The 21,901-nt window shown below is 39.2% G+C and overlaps 3 protein-coding genes across 4 annotated transcripts in view; 2 read left to right on the top strand and 1 right to left on the bottom strand.

Moving 5' to 3' along the window:
• Positions 1 to 6,294, top strand: part of srfb (serum response factor b) — a 32,551-nt gene extending 26,257 nt beyond the window's left edge. Inside the window, 3 exon segments of the mRNA XM_016671166.1 lie at positions 259 to 456; positions 553 to 629; positions 2,234 to 6,294. Coding sequence (XP_016526652.1) covers positions 259 to 456; positions 553 to 629; positions 2,234 to 2,344 — 386 coding nt within the window. The 3' untranslated portion in view covers positions 2,345 to 6,294.
• fhip2a (FHF complex subunit HOOK interacting protein 2) lies at positions 5,703 to 21,292 on the bottom strand. Of its 2 annotated transcripts, none has more exons than XM_016671165.1 (18): positions 21,118 to 21,292; positions 19,222 to 19,376; positions 17,839 to 17,917; positions 16,381 to 16,550; positions 16,174 to 16,278; positions 15,964 to 16,086; positions 15,656 to 15,874; positions 15,159 to 15,355; positions 14,929 to 15,043; positions 14,731 to 14,807; positions 14,432 to 14,624; positions 12,970 to 13,142; positions 12,297 to 12,443; positions 12,136 to 12,226; positions 11,916 to 12,059; positions 11,201 to 11,341; positions 9,817 to 9,920; positions 5,703 to 9,731 (listed from the first exon to the last, which is right to left on the bottom strand). In XM_016671165.1, exons 1-18 carry the CDS (start codon positions 21,122 to 21,124, stop codon positions 9,620 to 9,622), a joined length of 2,352 nt encoding a protein of 783 aa, XP_016526651.1. In that variant the 5' UTR covers positions 21,125 to 21,292; the 3' UTR covers positions 5,703 to 9,619. The 2 variants fall into 2 exon arrangements, with proteins under 2 accessions (XP_016526651.1, XP_007551525.1); XM_007551463.2 differs by lacking the exon at positions 21,118 to 21,292 and adding an exon at positions 19,502 to 19,576.
• The window catches only part of ablim1a (actin binding LIM protein 1a), a 60,046-nt gene continuing 58,983 nt past the window's right edge, over positions 20,839 to 21,901 (top strand). The window contains exon 1 of the mRNA XM_016671159.1: positions 20,839 to 21,135. Within this exon, the coding sequence (XP_016526645.1) occupies positions 21,123 to 21,135 (13 nt within the window). The 5' untranslated portion in view covers positions 20,839 to 21,122. The remainder of the gene's footprint in view (positions 21,136 to 21,901) is intronic.

Here is a 21,901-nt window from a genome sequence, read left to right as displayed (position 1 = left end):
GTTTAGAGTCGCAAAATGTTACATAAGCATTCATGAAATGAAAACTAAACATTTCTTAATAAATATCTATTATAGGAAATCTGTGCTAATTTTTAAATGCTCTTGATAAGAAAGCTTCCCGCTACAAATGATGAGCAATACATTGTGATGGAACGCACATGCCTGAGCAGGAAGGAGAGTTTGGATATCAAGCGCCATCTGCTGGCCAACATGTTGCGCACCCCTCATGCCTTTAGAGTCTCTCTCCGTCTCCCCCAGCAACGGTGAGTCTCCCGGCAACCATCGTCACTTCGTCAGTGCCAACGTCTGTGCCGGGCCACATGATGTACCCCAGCCCTCACACGGTGATGTACGCCCCCACGCCGGCGCTGGCCGACGGGGGGCTGGCCGTGCTCAACGCCTACCCCCAGGGAGCCACGGCCATGCAGGTGTCCCACGCGCACAGCCAAGACACAGGTGGGAGCTGCGCCGCGCCGCGTCGCTTCAGACAGAGGGATGGATGGCGAGGATTCACAGATTTTTTTTTCCATCTTTCTGTGTTTTCCTGCCCAGGTGCCGTCCCTCAGGTGTTCCTCACAGCACCTCCCGGCACGTTGCAGATCCCTGTCTCAGCAGTGCAGCTACACCCAGTACGGCAAGATCTGCATTTCACAAGTGAAACTCTCATATTCCCTATGCAACCAGCATGCCACGTTGACTTCACTAATGCATCTTAACAGAGCACTGGGCACACAGACCGCAGGGCGGCGTCCTGTTTGGTCTTTATTGAATGAATGTGGAGTGGTCAGCTGGCATCTTGTTGGTTTTTAATTTGTTGCCAAACACATACAGAATACACCAATTACACAGGTGCATCTTGGTTAAAAAAAAAAAAAGAATCGCATCAAAAAGGTCATTTATTTTAGTAAACTAATAATGATTCATTACGCATAACAATAGGTTTCAACCACTTTGTTCTAATTTTGATGATTGTTGCTTGCAGCTGATGAAAACCCAAAATATGCCAGTGTATCTGTTAAAAATATGAATACATAGCGTTTGAAATCAAATCAAGTTATTTTCAAGTGTAGTGGAAGGAAAGGAACCAGTGAAAATAGTTCCTTAAAAAAAAAACAAAAAAAAAACATTATTTGTCTTGAGTTTCATAAACTCAGTTTTTACTTTTGAATAGAAGCATCGAAATTAACATGTGTATAATATGCATAATGTATCTATGTGTATTGGTGTCATCAAGATTAAAGTGTGTAGCATAAGTTATTTAATTTGTACAAAAGCAGATTAAAAAATTATTTAAAAAAAAATGGCAATTGATTAGAAATCATTCCAGACTCATTCTGACCTAAAGAGTGAAAAATATTTAATATTCTCTGGTTTCGAAAAATACATTGCACATCTTATCCATTTTTGAAATCTGAAAATTTAGTGGAAGGAAGAAATACAGTAGAAAATTGTCAGCATAAGATTTCTGTATTTAAAATACTTTTTTTTAAAAAAATATAGTTCCTATTTAATAAGAACAGAAAAAAATAGAAAATAAGTTTTTAGAAACTTAATTTTGGGTTTTCATTGCCTCTGTCACATTTACTTGAAATACACACTTCTAATATGTCACTCTGTGTGGAACACATCAATATATAACATGAGCTTTTCAGTATACCCATTTCCTCTAACTTCAAAAAATTGAATCTCTGATGCATTTTAGATCAGAGATTCTTTACTGGAGAAACTTTACTGGAAGTTTTCCTTCCAGTAAAGTTTTCCTTTACTGGAAGGAAAACTTGTGTAGTCCTTTTTTTATAATCATATCTGATCAAATTTTCTGATAAACAGAATTTTTTTATTTTAGTTTTAATTTTTGATACTTGCAATATTCCACTTTCATCAATAAAATGAGTTAGAATTATTTAATAGAATTACTAAAATAAATCGACTTTTTGAAGTTATTCCGGCTTACTGAGCTGCGCCTGTAGCGCCACGGTAGCAGTGCATGGATAAAACGATTGAAATGAAGTGGCAAACATTAAGCTAATGTGTTTTATGGCGTCATCTTGAGTGTTTTTTTTTTCCAGGGCAAATGGATTGCTGTGGATTAGCTGCAGGATGTCCATTTGCTCTGGCTGCTGTGTGCTGTGATGACCTGTGATTGGCTGTCTGTAGTCCCCCCCCGCGCCCCCCCTCGCCTGATATGCTTGTGTTTAAAAAAAAAAAAAAAAAAGAATTAATTTTTCTGCAGATGGTGATTGGCCAGCAGTCGAGCGGCAGCAGCAGCAGCAGCAGCAGCAGTAACCTGACGGAGCTCCAGGTGGTCAATCTGGACGCGACACAGAGCACAAAGGGCGACTGACGGACGGCTGGAGCTGTTTAACATGGCAGACACACACACACACACACACACACACACAGACACACATCTATTTATTGATGCCTTCCTTTGAAATTTACCATCACTCTTCTGAATGTGATTTATCAGTACATATCTATAAACACAATGAAGGGCATATGTGTGGCAGGCCCTTAAACAATATGAAGTATGTTTTTGGTATATAAATATATATATATTTGCAAATACATAGGAGATATATCACTATATTATAATTGGAGCCTATTTTCTATGCTGTTAGATGGTGTTATTTTTAGCGTGAGCTTTGTTTCCTTTTGACAAAATGTAATGACACACACAGACTGCAAGGTGCCACCAGCTTCACACCAGCCAAAGAGACATTTGTTTGTCTGAATGTTCCTGTGTGAGCCATCCGTGCACAAGCATGTGCCTGTGTGTGTGTGTGTGTGTGCGTGCGCATACACACATCTGGGGTTTTGTAAAACAGGGAAATGGGGGGTAGGGAGGACAAGAGACTTGCTTTCTGGCTTAAAACAAAAACGGAAAAAAATAAATACATTTGGAAATGTAAATAGTTTATAAAACAAATGAACAGTTGTATTTTTAGCTTGGTTCAGTTTGTGCAACGGCATGTAACTTTTTTTTTTTTTTTTACATAGTGGGTTTTGTATGTAGAAGTTGAGTTATTTTCATGGATGTGTAAATTAATGCACCATCGTTCACTACAAGATGGAGAAAGAAAGCTGTTATCTACAACTTTCTGTGCTTTTATTTTTGTTTATGCTGTTTTTTTTTTTGGTTTTTTTTTGAAGGAATTTCCAGATCATGTAACTTTGTCAGTGAAAGTATAACACTTTTATAATTTACTGCTGTTGTATTCTTTACTTTGGTAGAGAAGATTTCAGTACTGGACCCTCTATTAGATGTGACAATCGGATTGAAATATTTCCTATCAAAAACTTTTGTTTAATGTTCATGAACCGACGTTTATCCTTGGTAAAATGAGTAAAGAGCCTTAAAATGATTTGAAAAATACATGTTGACCTTAAGTTTTGGATCATAATTATGCAGAAAAACCCTATAATCACCCAGTTTGAGTTTTACAGTAGCTCCCACGAGATTATAATTAAAATATTGAGTTTTTCAAACATAATGCCAGATATCATGGGGAGAAATCGGCTAGACTAGGTAAAGCCTTGCTTGTATCATTTTTAATTGTGTTAACATTGTTTTTATTATTGTTGCTCTGACTGTAAAGATCTAAAAAAAAAAAAACTTGTAACTATTTTTCTTCACTTAATTTAAAGTCAAAAGTGTTGCAACATATTTATACCCCAAGAATATAGCAAAAAATAAAAATAAAATAAAGTTCCCAAATGAAGTGAAAAACTATCCTGTGCCCTTTATTGCATTGGGATGCTGGTACTTAATTTTATTTAAAAAAAATTCCCTCCCAACTGCTTACATTTTCCAGTGATGCTGCAGTGAAAGACAAGTTTCTTTTAAGGCTTTATACTGATCTTTACCAGGGATGCTGTATAAATACAACTAATTCAGACCAAGTAGATCCATTTCCAGATGCTACTCTAGTTGCCTTGATCCATCTGTGGGTAAAGTTTAAAGCTGGCGGGAAAGAGAACGGTTTTCTGCGTGAGAACAAGGATGTGATTGTTAGGGATTGTGTCCTGAGGTGCTTTAAAATGTTAAGATTACTGACAGAGTCTGAGTTGCAAGACCAGACTTGCGTCCTCTTTTTGCACCATAGTGCCTGTGATCCAAAGGCAGATTTTGAAAGCAAAGTAATGCAAGGCTGTAGGATATTTCTCTCACACGGCTTTTGGACCTGCCGCCCTGTTTTGTGCTTCTCCCTGCGAGGGGGATTGCTCATTGTTGACTCGTTTCTCCAGAACTGGTGGGATGACGGAACATGACGAAGGAAACCCGACTGTCGATCATGTTGCCGTCCTGCAGTCTGTCAGAGACAAGTTACATTCACTTCTGTACTCTGGTACTCATTAGGAAATGTTTATTTTTTTTTTTTTTTTAAAGATTGAACAGTTTGTGTTTTTCACCTCGTTGTTGAAAGAAATGATTGTGTATTTTTGTTGTATTGTACAGACATTTTGTAATAAAAACAAGATGAAATGCAAACTGTTGGAAAAAATGATCACATCTGCTGAGAAGCAAACTTTTTTTTTTTTATCAGGACAGAGAATGTTGAACAAAATCGTGCTGTTTTTGAACGGACCCGAATAAAAAGTATAACCATCAGTTAGCTGATGACTAAATGAACTTCCTGTTCTACAGCAATTAGTAGGAAAAACCACGTTAAGGTGTAAAATGACTGGCCGTGAAATAAGACCCGTCCCACTTCTGATAAAAACCAGACATGATGCAGCGATTAGTGTCCCGTACATCTTCACACATCAAGAAAAGAGCCTACATCAGCAAAACCTGCAGGGGCATCTCAGTAAATTTAGAATATGGACATATTTGACAATTCAAAAGCTGATTTTTTCCCCCCAGAAAATTTGAAATATTAAATAAAAAATGTGGAAGAAATGTTAAAAGCAAAAACAGTTTTTCATAAAGAAATCTATAATGAAAAAATCTGGAAATTAATTAGAAGTTCGGAAGGAAAAGTGTAGAAATCTTAAAGCCACAGAAGGTAATTTTTATTAAATAAAAAGTGCAGTAGAAAAAAAAAAAATTATGGCAATTAAATGTTAAGTGGAAGGAAAAAATATGGTAGAAAAATTCTTACGCAGAAGGCTAAGGAATAAAAAAAATTGGGGGAAAAGAACATTTCAGATCATTTCAGTAGATTTATCACTCTTCCAAAGAATTCAGTAAAAGAGGTTTTTAATAATTAAAACCAAGATTTGTTATTGCCACCACAACCAGGGGGAAAATGCTGTCAGGCACTTGTCCAGTAATGGAAGCTGGCCGTTTTAAATTGCTGTATCAAAACATATTAATGGAAAGTTTAGTGGAGGGACAAAGTATGGTAAAAGATTCACAACCAACCAAGGTAAATGCAATCTTCAAAAGATTTATAAAGGCAACTCTTAAGTTGGAGTCTCATCACTTACCCAGCCACACTTTTTCCTTCCAATTAACTTTTGATCTTGAATGATATCCTAATTTATTGAGATGCACTTGTAGGATAATCGAAGGATCCACAGTGTTTAGTAAGGCATCTCTTCCTGTCAGTGTCTTCCCAAACCAAAGTGCTGACAGCTGAGAACAAACTCGGCTCCACTGTCCCTTTTCTCTCTCTGCACGATGAAAAATAATTGCTTCAAGCATGCATTTTCACCAGGTAGTATAACTTTAACGCTATTGTACACATACAATATACAACTGTACACCAGAAGTTGCAAAACAGCCGATTTAAAAAATGTGCATGACAGTTAAAATAACAAAAGAAACAATAGAAATGTTACTCCTGGAACATCCACAACTTCTCTTTCTTTTTCTTGGTGTTTTGGTTCATGAAGAAGAAGAAAAGTAAAACATACAAAACAAGAATTACAACAATGTGCAAATCTGTATCCATGCAAGCAGTTTGCATAATGTAGCTTAGGTGCAAGAGTGATGAATTTGGAGAAGGAAACAAAAACAAAAGGAGCAGATACTCATGGCTTCAATCAATAACACTGTCCATTCTTCTCAGCAAACAAAATAACAAACAGCATCGATCCCTTCCGGGATCAAATTAAAACAAAAAGCACATTTACAAACATTTCTATGAGCAGGATTATAAATTAAAGACAGCCTCCAGACATAAAGGCAACACACAACCAGTCCCAACGCCACCGGTACGTCATCTGTAGGATGAACGAGTAACACTGCAACACCTCACAGGATGTCATGACAACTTGCGATGGACGTCTCTGTATACTGTACAGGGAAGGGGTTAGGACAAAACTCTTTATAAGTCAGGTTTTTTTCCCTGCTTTTATCCAGCACAATTAAAACAAAAAGAAAAATGAGACGTAGGTTCCTCTCAGACTCAAATGTTCATCCCTAAAAGTGAGAAAGTTCAGATCCTGATGACTAGAATAATAAAAGATATGTTTCCCCACCAGGCATGAGCCGTTTTCCCCCCAAACTGACCCAACTCCTTCAGAAGAGACGCCAGAGAGAGCGTTACCCTTCCCCCACTTGTTTCTGCACATTGCTAGTCAGCTGGCTGAAAGAAAATCTCCTAGAAAATCAACATCCAGCTACACGTTGGTGTAGATTCTGGGACAGGAAGGCAACTTCATCTCTCTTTTTATCTTGAATATGTTTCCTGTCAACCAAGAGGCTTCTTCAGACAGTAATGTGAACATTTTAGACAGGAAATAGACGGTTTGATAGATGTGTGAAAGAAGCCATCGATGTCGAACATGAAAAGCCAACCGGAGGTTTCGTCTTTCTAACGCCTACGCTGCAGCCTCGACTCATCTGAGAGGCAAAACATCGAGATAAAACCAAAAATCCAGTTGCCCATTCTGCCGTTTGGAAATATTTACAGTCAACATCTACAGCTATTTTATGTTGTGAAAACTAAAAGAAGCGTCCTCTTTAACCGCTGCACACTGCCTTTCAGCTGGCTGACAGAAGGTTTGTATGCGTCTTGTAAGTAGGAAGTCAAAATCATCCGTTCTGTAGTATTTGCTCTGGTGAGAAAACTAAAGCCTCATCCCTGCATTCTTACTGAGAGGCAAGAAGTTTTAAAACTATTGCACACTGCCGGTCAGCTGGCTGAGTAAAGGTTGGTACACTTTTCTACTAGAATGACAAAATCAGCTTTTATGGACAGCTGTTTTTGACGACCGCCATCCTCTGCACTTAATAAAGTATAAATACTTTAAAAAGCGCTGCACGCTGCAAGTCAGCTGCCTGATAAGGAGTTTGCTACACCAACTGTAAGTGAAAAATTTGGCTGTTTAGAAATATTTCTGGTAGTAAGAAAATGTGGATGGTCTCGTGTAAACTTAATATCTTACTCATATTGAGATAATGTTTCCAGGCTAAAGTTTGTTATGATCCTAATTTTAAATTTTACGCTTTTCTGTATTTCAAAAAATTTCAGATTTCTTTCTGAATTCTTTTTTTGTTGTTGCATAAATAAGATTCTACAAAAATTTACATCCAAAGTGTTAAAAAGACGAGCTTCTTTTCGTACTCGGCATCTATCCAACTACATGTGCATGCAGGCACTGAAAGCTTCCAAGACAGTCACGACAAAAAAAACTGACCTCAAAAATTGTATGGAGAAGCAGCTGTCGCTATGGTAACCGTGAACAAAATGGGTGCGAACTTCTGAGGAGGTAATCTGCTGGCACTAGGTTTATTAACCTGGATATTAAAATATATTTTTTTTCCAATTTCTAACTTTTCATGACCAGTGAAACAAAAAAGTTATTTCCTGAATGAGAACTAGAAACCAACAACTAAGTTTAACAGTTGTATATTCATTTTATCTGTGTATCAAAGTCAACATAATAAATTGTTTTTTTAAACTGACATAATATTGGTATTTTTCCGAGTAAATCAAAGAAATCTTCACTCGATGTAACCACACAATGAGAATCTCAAAGCGGCCCCTGCCTACTGTCTACAGAGATAACTAGTTATGAACACTGATGAGTAAAACCATCATCATCCCATCTTCAGTGATGTAACCAGTGCAGCGAGGTGAGGTCCGTGTGCAAATTCTCATTTTCTGCAAATTCCCCGTTTTCGCTCGACACGACGTGATGGAGGGTCACATCTTTGGGTGGTGATGCGCTTAAAGCCAAACCCAGGAAAGACACCAAAACAAATTAAAGTTTCTGCAGTCGGTCATTAAACAGACTCTTAATTTCAACAAAACATTAGATAAAAAAGGCAACATGGAAGCAAATCAAGAAATAAATAAGATGACTTGGCATTTAAAATGAGTGCAGTACGTCACTATGGATGTAACTACAGATAAGTGTAAGGGTTGATGGTGAGGGGATTTTCCCCTCTACAGCTTTTCTCTTGGTTCCTGCACAATATTCAGAAAAATGTAAGACTCCCTTATAAGAAAGAAAATTAAGGAAACATAGGAAGGACAGAAGAGAAGAAAGACAGGGGGGAAGGAAGGAGAGCACCATGGTGTTTCTCAGAAATGAAGGAAGAAATTTAGATAATTGGACAGGAAATGAATATAAATATGTCTCCATATTATTCACTTTTGTTTTTCCATAATTTTATGATTCTGGAAAACACTGAACTCAAAATCCAGACTTTTCCTACTCAGTCCATCTTGTCTTCTACCTGAAGGTAGAAGACAAGATGGAGTTTTTCAGGGACAAAAGAGGAAATGAAGGAATGACAAAAGAGAGGGAGCATAGAAATGACAAGAAATGAAGGAAACAGAGAATACATAGGGTGAGGGAAAGAAGAAAGGACCAGAAAGGAAGGAACGACAACAGCATGAAAAGAGAAAAGACACAGGAAGGACAGAATTTTGTTTCGATATTCTTATTTTGTTTTCTTATCCTGGAAAAGACTAAACTCAAAATCCAGAGTTTTCCAGTCTTAATTTTCAAAGATGAAAGGAAGAAATGACAAGAGGGACAGAAGAAAAGAAATAAAATAACACAACCATCGACTGGATATACAGAAGACAGAAGGGAAGAAAAAAAATATAGGAAAGGAGAATTTGGACAACTGGATGAAAAATAAATTATTTCCATACTCTTATTTTGTTTTTCTGTAGTTTCCTGATCCTGGAAACTTTTCCGGATTGTGCAGGAACCTCTCTCTCTCCGAACAGACAACACAACGGGGATTAAAGATAAAATGTTCCACAGAGAAACACTTCGCTGTAACTGAAAGGTGTGACTCCACACTAAGGCGGTGAAACATAAATACACACTTTTACTCCTCGATATTAAAACTCCACACTCATTCCAAAGGTAGAAGACAAGATGGAGGAGAGAAGGGCAGTGAGAAACTGCACAGGTCGGAAAAACAAAACAAAACAAAAACAAGAGTCCAGTGGACATGTCTGTGCACCTCCATCAACATCCCTGTCCTCCGTCTCGTCCTCTGGCTGGGCAGTGCTGCGCTCCGACCTGCTCAGAGGTCAGAGGAAGGGGGATGATGAAGCCCGTCCACCTGGGCTCCTAACAGTCTTGCAGGTGAAACCAGTCAGTGGTAATTTTTTGCCGACCCCGTGCCGCCGGCGCCCGCGAAAGGCCCGGCTCGTCCTGACCCGTCCGCCTGGAAGAGGCAGATGGTGGAGCAGCAGGACAGTTACGGCGAGGACGAAGCCGCTGCGTGATATTTGACGAAGGCGATGGCTGCCAGCTCTTTGCAGAACTCCTCAAGCACGATGACACCTTCGAGCAGCGTACTGTGGTCCACGCTGTGAGGACAGAAAGAGGGAGAGAGGGGGCGTTTCAGAGGTCACCTCAAAGAAAGAGCGGCTGATGCCGTCAGTAAGTACGTACGTGACTCCCTCTGGCTCCAAGCCCAGTAGTCTCTTCCTCACAAGCAGCAGTTTGGGGGTGAAGTCTGGGATGCGGTGAATCCTCAGCATTAAATCTCCAACCACCTGAGGACACAGAGTTTACCCAGGGCCTTTTCACACCTGATTTGTTACATTTTCAGCTGGTGCGGTTTGCTTTCACACTGTACTGTGTCAAACAAAGGAAACCCCTTTGAAAAAGCTGTTCCCCTCCTAGCCTGTGGTGGCGCTGCACCAACAACCACTGAAAGAAATGACACAAAAACCTCTGAAGAAGACATGAGTAAAACTTCCTTCTTCACGTAAATGCAGTAGCGTCATATTTGAGCCGTTTTAGGATTTCTCTTTTGTTTTTGACAAAAGTCTTTTCTCCCTCTGGAACAGGGGTGTCCAAACTTTCTGTCACGTAGGCCAAAACTGTCAGTTCAAATGTGAACAATATCATCTTTAAGAAAATAACCAAAAATGTAGCAATTTTTTAACCTACTCAAAAATACAGTAAGCATGAATATTTTAATAATCAATTGTTTTTGTAGATACAAAACTTCAGATAGTTTTTGCACATTTACTTATTAATTTGGGCTCGACTGAAGAAAACAAATATATTTTGTTTGTTCTCAGCAACAAAAAGCAGGATCTAGGTCAGTCTTCTTTTGAAAACACTTGCTGTTTTTAGTTAAGTTAAAGGCACTAAAGTGTATATTAGCGCTTAGGTCAAAGATTAAATGTGATCCTAGTTACAATAGATGGAAACCAGAAAATGTCTGAAGAAATTTAAAAGGGGCCTGCCAAAGTGTGCCTGTCAGTTGGAACCCAGCATTCTGATGCTGAAAATTAGCATCAATGCTAAAGTACGCTACAATGTACTCAATAGCATGTGGAGAGTCACAAGCTGATGTTGAGTAACATGGACTTGCTCCATTCAGTATGTTAGTGTATAAGTAAAAAATAGTCAAAATGCTAATGTTATGCTAAATGCTGCCAATGGCATGTGGGGTATCACTAGCATGATGTCTTATATTGACTTCCTCCATTCAGTGTGCTAAACAAGGCTAATAAAAAAAACTGCTAATGTTTATGCACTGTCTTCTGATTCTGCTTCAATTAGCCTGTAAATGTGTAAGCTGAGATAAAAGAAAAGCCCTGAGCAAATTCCCAGAATTCATTCTCCAGGTAGGAACTGTAGTTCTGGGAACAAACATGTGGCAAATTTCACACAGTTATCAAACTGATGAAACTTCTGATAATTCCAAGGCAGCTGCCACAAAATAAAAAAAATAACCAATATTAAATCAACTCCAGTCTGTAAACTTTAGTAATAGAAACATTCTCTGTGATGGTTGTGGTATTTCAAGAGGACGTCTCACCCTGACGATGACGGAGAACAGGGACCTGCAGCCGGGGGCCAGGCTGATGTAAGGGTCCAGCAAGTATTCATGTAGGTGAGGGTGGGGCAGCAAGGACAGCTTGGAGAGCACGGCAGTCACCTGCAGGTTGACATCATAAGGCTGCAGGAAGAAGGACAAAGCAGGAAATAAGCGATTCGTTCTCAAAGTTTCATTTAAAGGTCAAAACAAATATGAAACTAGGGAATTAGGGCCAGACAATAAGAATTTTGATATCCTTTAACTATTAGGAGAATCAAAAGTGTTTGTGATTAAAGAAGTTAATCAAAAACAGAATCGATTTAAGTCCCTAAACTAACCTTGCAGATGCGATTAAGCAACTCGATATTCAACATTCCTTCAAGATTTGAAATTACCGTACTTTCCGCACTATAAGGCGCACCTTCAATGAATGGCCTATTTTAAAGCTTTTTTTATATATAAGGCGCACCGCATTATAAGGCGCATAGAATAGTCGCTGACAACTATCCCAGCATGCACCGAGCGCTTCTTCTTCTATGGGCGAAAATGAAATTGGCTGCTGCTTACCGTAGTTGGTAGACCTGTTGTGGCTCAATATTGGTCCATATATAAGGTGCACCGAATTATAAGGTGCACTGTCGGCTTTTGAGGAAATTGAAGGTTTTTAGGTGCGCCTTATAGAGCGGAAAATAACGGTATATTAAATCAAACTCACTTGATCAAGGATGCGACCCATTCTGTCAAACAGAACCTTTAGGAAGTGACCTTCAAAGAACGGCATGTCCAAGTTACATTTCTCCAGAGGCTTCGGACTTCCTCTCCAGTCCCACCGCTGGCAGACGCCACAGAAGTCCCTGAACTGAGGCGAAAATAAAACCCTTTAAAGGAAGAAGACAAAAGCAGAAGACTTTCTCGGTTGGAGGAGTGGAGTTGACCTGTCTGTGAGCGTCTCTGAGGTAGGTGTCGTAGCCGGTGCCTTCGACGTGATACGACGACTTGGCCTCATCAGGCACCAAACACAGGAAGCTGCAGGAAACAAACTAGAGTTAGAACAGAGACGCTTCATCCAGCACTGCAGCAGGAACAGATCCAGCACCTATTGACGATCTTGTGGACCTCGGTTTTCCCGTCAGACTTTGAGTGATCGGGGCTGTGTTGGGGTGAGGAGCCGAGCCAGTCAGAGCCAGACAGCCTGCTATCTGGGGAAAGGTCGTCTCCAAACAGCGGATCCTCCTCCAGGTCCCTGCAGACGGAGATTTGTTCTCATTATCAAGTCTTGTCTTGTTATTTTTAGACAGATCTATGTTAAAAATCTTTTCTTTTTGTCATTGCTTCACATTGTTTACCAGAACTTGTTCAGAAATTAAAAAAATGAATAAATAAAAATCTGACTTATGTCGAGTACTTTATGTGAACAGCTGAATGAAATCAGTATTTCTGAAGCTTATGAAGCAGCTGGATGAGGAAAACCAGACAGCTGTGGCAGGCGTGTGTCTTAATGGTTTCCTTAGATCACATTAACCAAGCTAAAGTAAAGAAGCTAATTAATGCTCATTGGATTTCATTTTTATCCATAACTTTCAATTATGCTAATAATCCTCCACATCACAACGATTGCTACTTAATCACAGCACCAGAGGAACGGTAAATAAAACCAAACTGAACAGAAGACTCTCCAGCTCATTTACAACACAGATAACTGATGCATTCTTTTTATTTGCAGTGCTTTTTGTTCAGGCAGAAGCCGCAGGACGACAGCAGGTCCTTACACAGCGTCGTGGGGCTGCCCGTTCTCCAGGGGCTCCCGCTCCTCCCGCTCCTCCTGTGGTTTGTTCTCCAAGTAGTTCCTCTCCTCCAGGCCGCGCAGCACCAAGCTGTGCAGGATGTGCTGGTCGGGCTTCTGGATCAGCTGCTCGAACAACCGCAGCGTCATGATGCTGATCTGAAGACAAGAAAGATTCATTTGCTCGACAGGGAAGTAGGCGGCTGTTGCTTTAACAACACAAAAATGATTCATCTTTCTTTTGTGCTCTGAGAACTTCTGTCATGCTCTAATTAGTATTTCTCAGCTTTTAGTTGCTCATTAGAGAGCTTTCAAGGAGCTTCAGTGAACAAGAAAATTACACAATGCAAAAGAAAAAGAAAAAAGATTTCCAATTAAAAATGTATGTGGTTAAACCAAGACATACTTGTTAAATGAATGAAAAATAATACATTATTGCATATGTTAGAAAAAAATGTGGCCCTCACGAGTCATTTGGCTCTCAGAGCAGCAAAATAAAACTTTAAAGCCCCAAATGTCATGACTTTTTGGAAAAAAAAGAGGCAACCTTTTAGATAAATGTGTAATTTCAGAAATATCTAGTCATTTTTAAAGAACCAGGATTTTACTTCTATTTTTTAGGATTTAAAATGAAGATATGTATCTATATATAAATATATATAGATATATGTTTATATATGCATAGATTTCAACCTAATGACAACGAAAACAGATTTAAAACATTTCTGGTACTTTAATATCATAGTTTTTAAATTTAGTGCAAATATTGCAGAAAAAAACAGTTAAAAACCTGCATTTGTTATTATATCTGTATTTAAAAACATTTTCTGGTTCTTTTAATTTTTAGCCATTTACTAAGAGCCATTGTGGAAACTCCAAAGAGCCACTTGCAGCTCCAAAACCACAAGGAAATTTTAAAGTATTTACTGAAAGAAAATGACATTAATGTTTTTGCCTATGTCCAACTTTTTGATATGCACCCAAAACTTTATGTGTTGTAAAAAAAACACACACACACACAATGTTTAGTTAGTGTGGTGGTGGCAGTAGCATGCTGTGGGGATGCTTTTCTTCAGCAGGAAGAGGGAAGCAGATCAGAGTTGATGGTAGAATGAATGAAGCTAAATACACAGAAAACTTGAGCTGTTTTTGTTTTTTGTTATTGGCAAAGAGGAATACGCAAAATTTTAGCCTTTGTGTCTAGAAATAGTCGAGACTCCTATTAAAACTCGCAAGCTGCAAATGCATCAAAATGGTGGTTCTGGTGTTGAGTCAAGGTGGCAGGATGCAAATGGACACCACATTTTCCACAGTTTATTAAAATCTTTTTCCGTCCACAGTTCTGTGCTACTTTGTGTTGCTCGGTCATATAATAACACTGAAGTTTGTGGTTGTTTTGTGTAAAAATGTGAGGAAGTTCAAGGGGTATGAATATGATAGATGACAACCTCATCTGACAGATGGTCACAGTGCTCGATGAGTCTGTGTCTGAGTGGATTCTGAGCGACGGTAGCCAGAGTTTCTGCCTCCTTGTCCTCTCCCAGCAGAAAGTAAACAATCTCCTGCAGCAGCGCTTCGGACGTCACCTGCCTTATGATGCGGTTCAGCAGCGCTGTGGAGGTCAGGATTCCCACCTCGGACCTGCGGCAGCATGCAAAGGAAACTTGTTTCGGAGCAGTCACGACTCACTCGAGTCTAGAAATGTCAATGCGCGATGATTGATGGATGAATCAGGAGCAGCACTTACGTCTGCATGAGCTGCGGTTCCATCACGGACACAAAGAATCTTTCTCTCACAGCCTTTGCCATCACTGCAGCGGCCAACTGGAAGACAGAAAAACAAAGAAAAAGCTTTTCAGAGAGAACATCGGTAGTTCTGTCAATTTAGACTACAATACAACACATCAAAGCACAACAATCAGAGCTGGTTAAAAAAAAAAAAAACCTTCTGCGCCTCCTTGATGAGCTGATCGCAATAATCGAGCCACGACAGGAATGATATCAGAGCTCTCTTCCCTGTGAAGACAGCAGCGTCCTCTTTCAGGTTGTATACATCTAGACTGAAACAGACAAAAAGGAGGAAAAAAAGGACTTGTAAGGCCAATCAAAACACAATTTCATACAAAATGTTATTTAAAGACAACAAAATGAAAACGGAGTTAAACTCCGATTTACCCCCAGTTGACTGACTCCACTGTCTCGATGTCCAGGGGGTCCATGGACGGCGGCAGAGCTTTATAAAACGAAACCAGCCTGTCGGTGAGAAGCTCACACAGCTCCGTGTTTTCTGTTAAACACTTGGCAGCAGCTGGCTCAGGCAGACTAACGAGGAGCATCAAGCCCTCACATGCTTTCACCACTATCCTGCCATCCTAAAAAGAAAAGAAAACAATCCTGATTTTAGACGTGATCAGATTTTGCTTTACTCTGTTCAACCTTCCTGTTTTCAGCTTAAAGTCTTGCTCTCTCTCGCAGCCTGAACCAACACAAAATACAATTTTATTTTAAATTCCTCTGTCTTAATTTTTTGAATAACTCACTCATACTGTAAATAGCTAACAACTTTCAGGCCAAAGGTTGTCGCTGATTTTCCATAAGGTGAGTTCAGTGAACAGAATTAAATAAACAAAATTAATAAATTGAGCAAAATTATTCATATGAAATTGACTTACTGGACTCTTTGTGAGGTTAAGCAGCGAGGTGACCAGATTGTAGTTGTTGGTGTTGTTATTGTTAGCAGCTGGGCTGGAGGTGGCAGCAGCAGCAGCAGCTGCGGCTTGAGGCTCTCCAGGATGATCTGCCTGAGACTGGCCCGTATCTGGAGCCAGAACACTGTCCTTCCCCCCCTCTGCTGCAGCAGGACTCTTTACCTCTGGTCTCTTTGATTTGTTCTGCAAACATTTAAAATGTAAAAACAGTCTGACACCCAGACGTTTAAAACTTTAATAAAAGCTCCACATTTCTTCTCACAAGAACCCACCTCAAGGAAGAAGTTGACAAGGTACGGGTCCTGCTTTAGTTTGGCACAGACGATGCAAAGAAACTGGATCTCCTCGTTTTCTGTAGGCGCAGCCAGAACCTCACCACACAGCCGGATCAGTTTCTGACAGATCGATCGGAGGGAAAACGTCCTAAATAAGTAACGTGCCATCACACACAGAGAAGAATAGCAGACGGTGAAGCGTCTCACCTGCACAGGTCGGTGGACGTTGATGTGTGGCAGAAGCGGCTGACGAATGTGAGCGAGCAGCTTTGTGTAAAAGGTGAGGACTTGCTGTTTCATCCCAGGAGGACACTGAAACACAACGTTTAGAAACAATCTGATGAAAACCACCTCAGTTTTCCGCAAACAATTAAATAAAACCTAATTATCTAGAACAATGAAAGACCTCCTTACATCTGCTTTGCCCAACGTGTAGAGGGTCTCCAGGATCTTGTGGTGCAGGAGGTACTCCATGCAGGGTCCCGTCTCACCAGACTCCCTTTCTGCCTCCTCCTGGGTCAGAATGTCCAGCATCTGCTCCAGGTGGGATGGGATGTTGGTGTCTGTGACTGGGGCTTTGTCATCTAACAGAAACATGTTAAGCACCTTATTAATACCATAAAAAGCAAAAATGAAAAAGTAAAACACACCAAATCAAAATATAATAGAAATAATTTATAGAATTACATTGATCATGGTGGCAGCATGTTAAAGTAGCTCTGTTACATTAGTTCAGTTTGTTCTATTTAAAGACCTTTACAGGCAAGTACTGCTAATCCTCCTCCTTTGCTTTTGCCACCCTGCCAGGGATATGATTTTTGCCCATTATGATGGATGGAAGAGACGGTTTGAACTTCCTCCTTCTCTCTCTGCTCTGCAGCCATGAGGCCTCCTTTTCAACTCCCTGGGATTTGGGGTCGTAGTTCAAGTAATATTTGAGATGCTAATCAGCTGCTCCCAGTTGTAAAAACAATACATTGCAGCCACAGCCATGGTTACGCATCATAGCAGCTGTCAGAATGTTAAAAAGTAAGAGCAAAAAATCCTTCCAGCTGCACAGCATCCAGAAATGGAGTGAATAATTGTTCAAACATGTAAGGAGGTGAGGCCTTTGCAGACAGAGAGAGTTCCTTGAAGCAGCCAAATATATCATTGGCATTATTGCAAGCTACCTGAAATGTAGTAACTTACAAAAGTTGCAACATTAGTCGTTTCCAGTTGCGATGCTGCACACGCTTACGCTTCAAGGATTCAATATATTGTGCAACTCTAATTAGAAGAGTCAAACTTTAAAAAGTCGGGTTTTAGCTGCCAGACATTTGCGTAATATGAGCATCTAATATTACTTCTATATATGAGCAAGGGGAAAAGAAGACGGCTAAGCATCGTGAAAGGCTACTGCAATGCAAGCTCGACATTCTCAGAATACTTGATAGTTAGCAACTTTCCATTTTGTGCTTTCTCTGAAACAGTGAGGCTGCTCTCACAATGCAAACAGGCTTTCAAAGAATGTGCAAATCTGAATCCTTCCATTTAGCTCGAATTATCAACCCTGAGAAGAGTGTTGATGATATCTAGTTTTAGACTGAAAAAGTGCAACACAGATCAATACCAACATGAAACAGCAGCATTTTTCCATCGGGGCTAAAAATAAGCTGATATAAAAATAAAAAAATATTTCAGGATGATCCTGCCTGACTCAATTAAGAAAAAAAACAACAAAAAAAAACACTGTCACTCAAATAAAAAAACATGCTGTGAACAAGGTGCCTTTTCAGCATTGCAAAGGACTAATGTGTTAACAATGCAGAAATAAATCTAGATAACAATCATTTCTTCTTCAGCTATGATCAGATTTCAAACATGTCTTACCAGAAGTTTCAATGTAATAATGTGTAATGCCCTTCCAGTGATAGACAAAGTCTTCTTGCAAGGGTAGAGATGGAGCAAGCTGGAAAACAAGACAGAAAAAATATCAGTTAAATTTCATCGTGTCCAAGTGAGTTACCGCTTTTAAAATTTTCCCTTAAATGTATCACTTTTTATTTTTAGTATTTTAATATTTATTTTTCTGCAAATTACCTTAAATATGAATCATGAACTTGTATATGTTGTGGCTTGAATGGCCTCTCAAAAACAGCGTTCTATTTCCTATTGCAGGTTTTGCAATTGCCAGAATAAACATAAACAAACGTCCAACATATTTGTTTTCTATTTTTCCTCATTATTCCTGTAAGCAACCAGGCCTTTTTGTTGATGTTTTTCACCCAACAAAGTAGTTTTATTCTCATTTTTTAAAAATCAGCCAAATGGCCCTGCAACTTCTGACATATCGGCAAGTTTTATAAAGACCTCGTCATTAACCACTCATTTGATTCAGGTGTGTTGCAGCAGGGATGCATCCAAAAGTTGCAGGACAGTGGCACTGGAGGACTAGTGGTCCTCTTCAGATATTACCCCAAATGATAAGAAAGTAAATGCAATTTTAAAATGTTCTAAAAATTAAAAATACAAAAAAAGACAGGACTGGTTAATAAATTAAAGCAACATTTTCGCTAATATTACTGGCTGTCGTTGGTGTTCTTATTGGAACACTCGGTACAAATGGTGGTATGCCCAACAATGAGTCGAGGTCATGACTGTTGCATTTTTTTTTGTGAGGCAGCAACTGGAAACATATCGACGACCACTCCTCTAGGTGGCAAGGAAACCAGTCGACTGTTTAGCTTTACAAACAATAGGAGGAGAAGGACATGTTTTCCTGCAGCTAGGTGCTTATTGTTAATCAGGCACCCTACTTGGCTTGCAAACATTTAATGTTTCATTTTAGCAAAGTACTGAGGCAGAAAGGCAACGGACTGTCAATTTGAAATGGTTAATAGCATGTTTGCGCAACATCACGGTCCAAATATTTCGACATACTGTTTGAAATAGCATGAACAGCTAGCGAAGATGTTAGCTTAGCTTTTAGCATATCAAGAGCAGAAAGGTAGCTTTTGAAATAATTCGCATTAATGTATACACTTGTCACTCTTTGAAAACATAAAAATCAACCAACTAAACAAACAAAAAAAGAAAAGACACAGATGAGGGAACCGAGTGAAAAGAAACGAGCAGAAAACAAATATGCGAATTGTTAGCTGGCTAGCTAACAGCCTAATGCTGACGTTTTGACAAAACACCGATTTTAATCCAAATTAACGCCACCAAACGAAAACCGATACAGAAAAAACGTCCAGCTTTAATAAAACTCACCGCTTCCACGGCGTGCTGGAGAATGGACGTAAATTTGGAGAACATCTTGTTCTTCGACTGGACCAGTTTCTCCCGAGAAGACCTAGAGAATTCCTCTATCTTCTTCTTCCTGTTGTTGCCGCCTCGCTCCAGATTGGAGGTTTCATACAATGACCCTTGAAACGAAAGAATATAATGAAAGCAATAAACTCGCAGCACGTTCTGGGCCTCGCAACTTTACAGGCCTGGCACCGCTACTGTAAACAAGACGTCTAAGGGCTCAGAGGAAAGGTAGGCTCACTTTGGACACGGTGGCACTTCCCTCGCCAAACGCTTCTGATAGTGACCACCAGAGGGCGCCGATGCACCGGGCAACAGTCACTGCACAAAACTGAACTCTGTTTAGAAAGGTGAGCTCAATGAAGGCTAAAAATATCTTTGTCTAATTCCATAAATTAATCCATTTCTAAAAATATATTTATTAAATGTGTAAAATTTTGAATAGAACATAATTTACCAATATATATTTTAAATGTCAATTAGATAAAAATAAAAAGGGTATTTATACTTTTCATATGCTTTTATAATCTATTTCATGTATTTAATTACATATGATTATCCAGATGAATATATTTATGTATAAGTCATTGGATCTCTTTAATATCAAGGGTCTAAACTGTTATAATTCAATACATATTTAAGTTATTGAAAAAATACGTATGACCATTTTCAAAAATATAATTATCAGCATAAAAAATTATTTCATAATCCTGTGTTGCTACACCTCATCATTTTAAAAATATGTTATCCTAAGACATTAAAGTCAATGTGCGATCCATTCACAAGGAGATTGGTCTGAAGATAACTTCCTGTGCATTCTAACCAATCTAAAGTCATGGTCTATTTGGCAGAGACGTGTTAAATTCTATTTTTTAATAGGCTGAATCAGAAATTTCATTAATGATTTTTGACATCTAATTATTTAATTGTGTAAGTACAAAACACTATTAATGTATACATAAATATTTTTATTTATTTTACTGTATTTATCACATTTAACCAAAATTATGACATACATGTATAGATTTTTTTACATGATTGTGGCACTTTTGGTCTTCGATACAATTGAAGTTTGAAGACATTTTTTGTGAACTAACACTGATCGCCCAGTGGGAGGCAGTGTACACATAAAATGTGGCTAAAATGCCTGACAACAATACGAACACAAGCATATGAAAAAAAAAAATAGAAAAAATAAAGACTTTTGGATAATTGTCAGCTATTCATGACCACTGCTCATGAAAGGATTAATACACCAGCTGTAAATATTTTCCTTCAAACCGCCATAATTTTCCTATATGCCAGGCTGAGTTCACGCTTCCTTTATATGGATTGCATTGAGTATTTGCAGGGGTGGAGGATCCTCCCGATACTTTAACTGTAAATTTGCCCCAATATCTGTAGGAATTTCTCCACCGTAACCGTCAAGTTTGTAATTTAACCCCACTACGTGAGAACCGCGCAGTCATCCCGGACAGGGAACAGGCAGGCTCTCGGCTCTCTCCTGAGGGCTGAATCCAGCTGCAGACGAGGCATTTCAAATACGACTCCATAAATAACTGTAATTACCTGATATCATGTTCAAATATGGACAGAAACTGGCTGGGACATAAAAAAAAGAAAGGATGCTGTCTTTTCCAGGACACGCCCTGCAGCTGGAAAGTGCTCTCTCCATCGCGCATTCTTCTCCAGTCCACCTCATTGCAGAATGTTTCCCTGCGTTAAATGCCATTTAATAACTGGAAAAACTTAACGCAAAGATAAGCTATTGTTTTCCCCAAGCTTCCTTAAAGCTGTAGAACCGGGACTGCTTCTCCTACTATTCAATCTCAGCAAAGGAAAAGAGGCTCTACCTACCGGGCATGTCTGCTAGAGGTGAGTATATATTTTGCCGCAGAAGCCTTCATAACAAGCCAAAAAAGTCCCACGGTTTATACTGGGTAAGAGGCTGGCTGGTCTTGGTTCAAGAATATTTGATGGAGGGGGGAAAGCCTTTTTCGTCTCGGCTTGAAGCTCTGGACTCTGATAATGACACTGGCATTGCAAGTAGGTTACACTGGTGCATACTGAAACTACACCTTCCACTGCTGCAGCTTTAGATTCTCTTTTAACTTTATCTTTGGGGTATATACTGTAACCTGGATCTATAAATGTGAATGTCCGTACCATCACTGGTGCAAAGCTGCGAACTGAAAGAGTTTCACATTCGTTCCTTTTGGTTGCTCTCTGGTGTTTGAAATCTTGCTGTTTTCCTTCAACTTTTCAGCAAAGTTGAGAGTTGAGTATATTTCTTTATATTTTACGTAATAGACCAACAGAAAGTAGTGCATAACTGCAAATTGGAATGAAAATATTTTCTATAGTTATTTAAAAATGAGACCCTAAAGTTTGGTGTGCATTTGTGGTTGCTCCACTATACAGTATTTGGACATCTCCAAATCAAAATTCAATAATTTTCCTGATTAGTAAACAGAAAGGATCATGCTGTGGGAAGATTTTGTGTTTGGGTTTTTGTCCATCCATTGTCTGAACCGCTCATCTCCAGCATTCGCTTGGCGAGTGGAGGAGTTCAGGCTGGATTTCATGTATTAGTAAAATTTATTTAAAAACAAAAACAAGAAAATGTGGTCTGCATTTCTAG

Source organism: Poecilia formosa, unplaced genomic scaffold (assembly GCF_000485575.1).
Source record: "Poecilia formosa unplaced genomic scaffold, Poecilia_formosa-5.1.2 Scaffold42, whole genome shotgun sequence".
Taxonomy (NCBI): domain Eukaryota; kingdom Metazoa; phylum Chordata; class Actinopteri; order Cyprinodontiformes; family Poeciliidae; genus Poecilia; species Poecilia formosa.
Note: the sequence above shows the minus strand (reverse complement) of the source record. Positions and strands in the feature narration are given on the sequence as shown.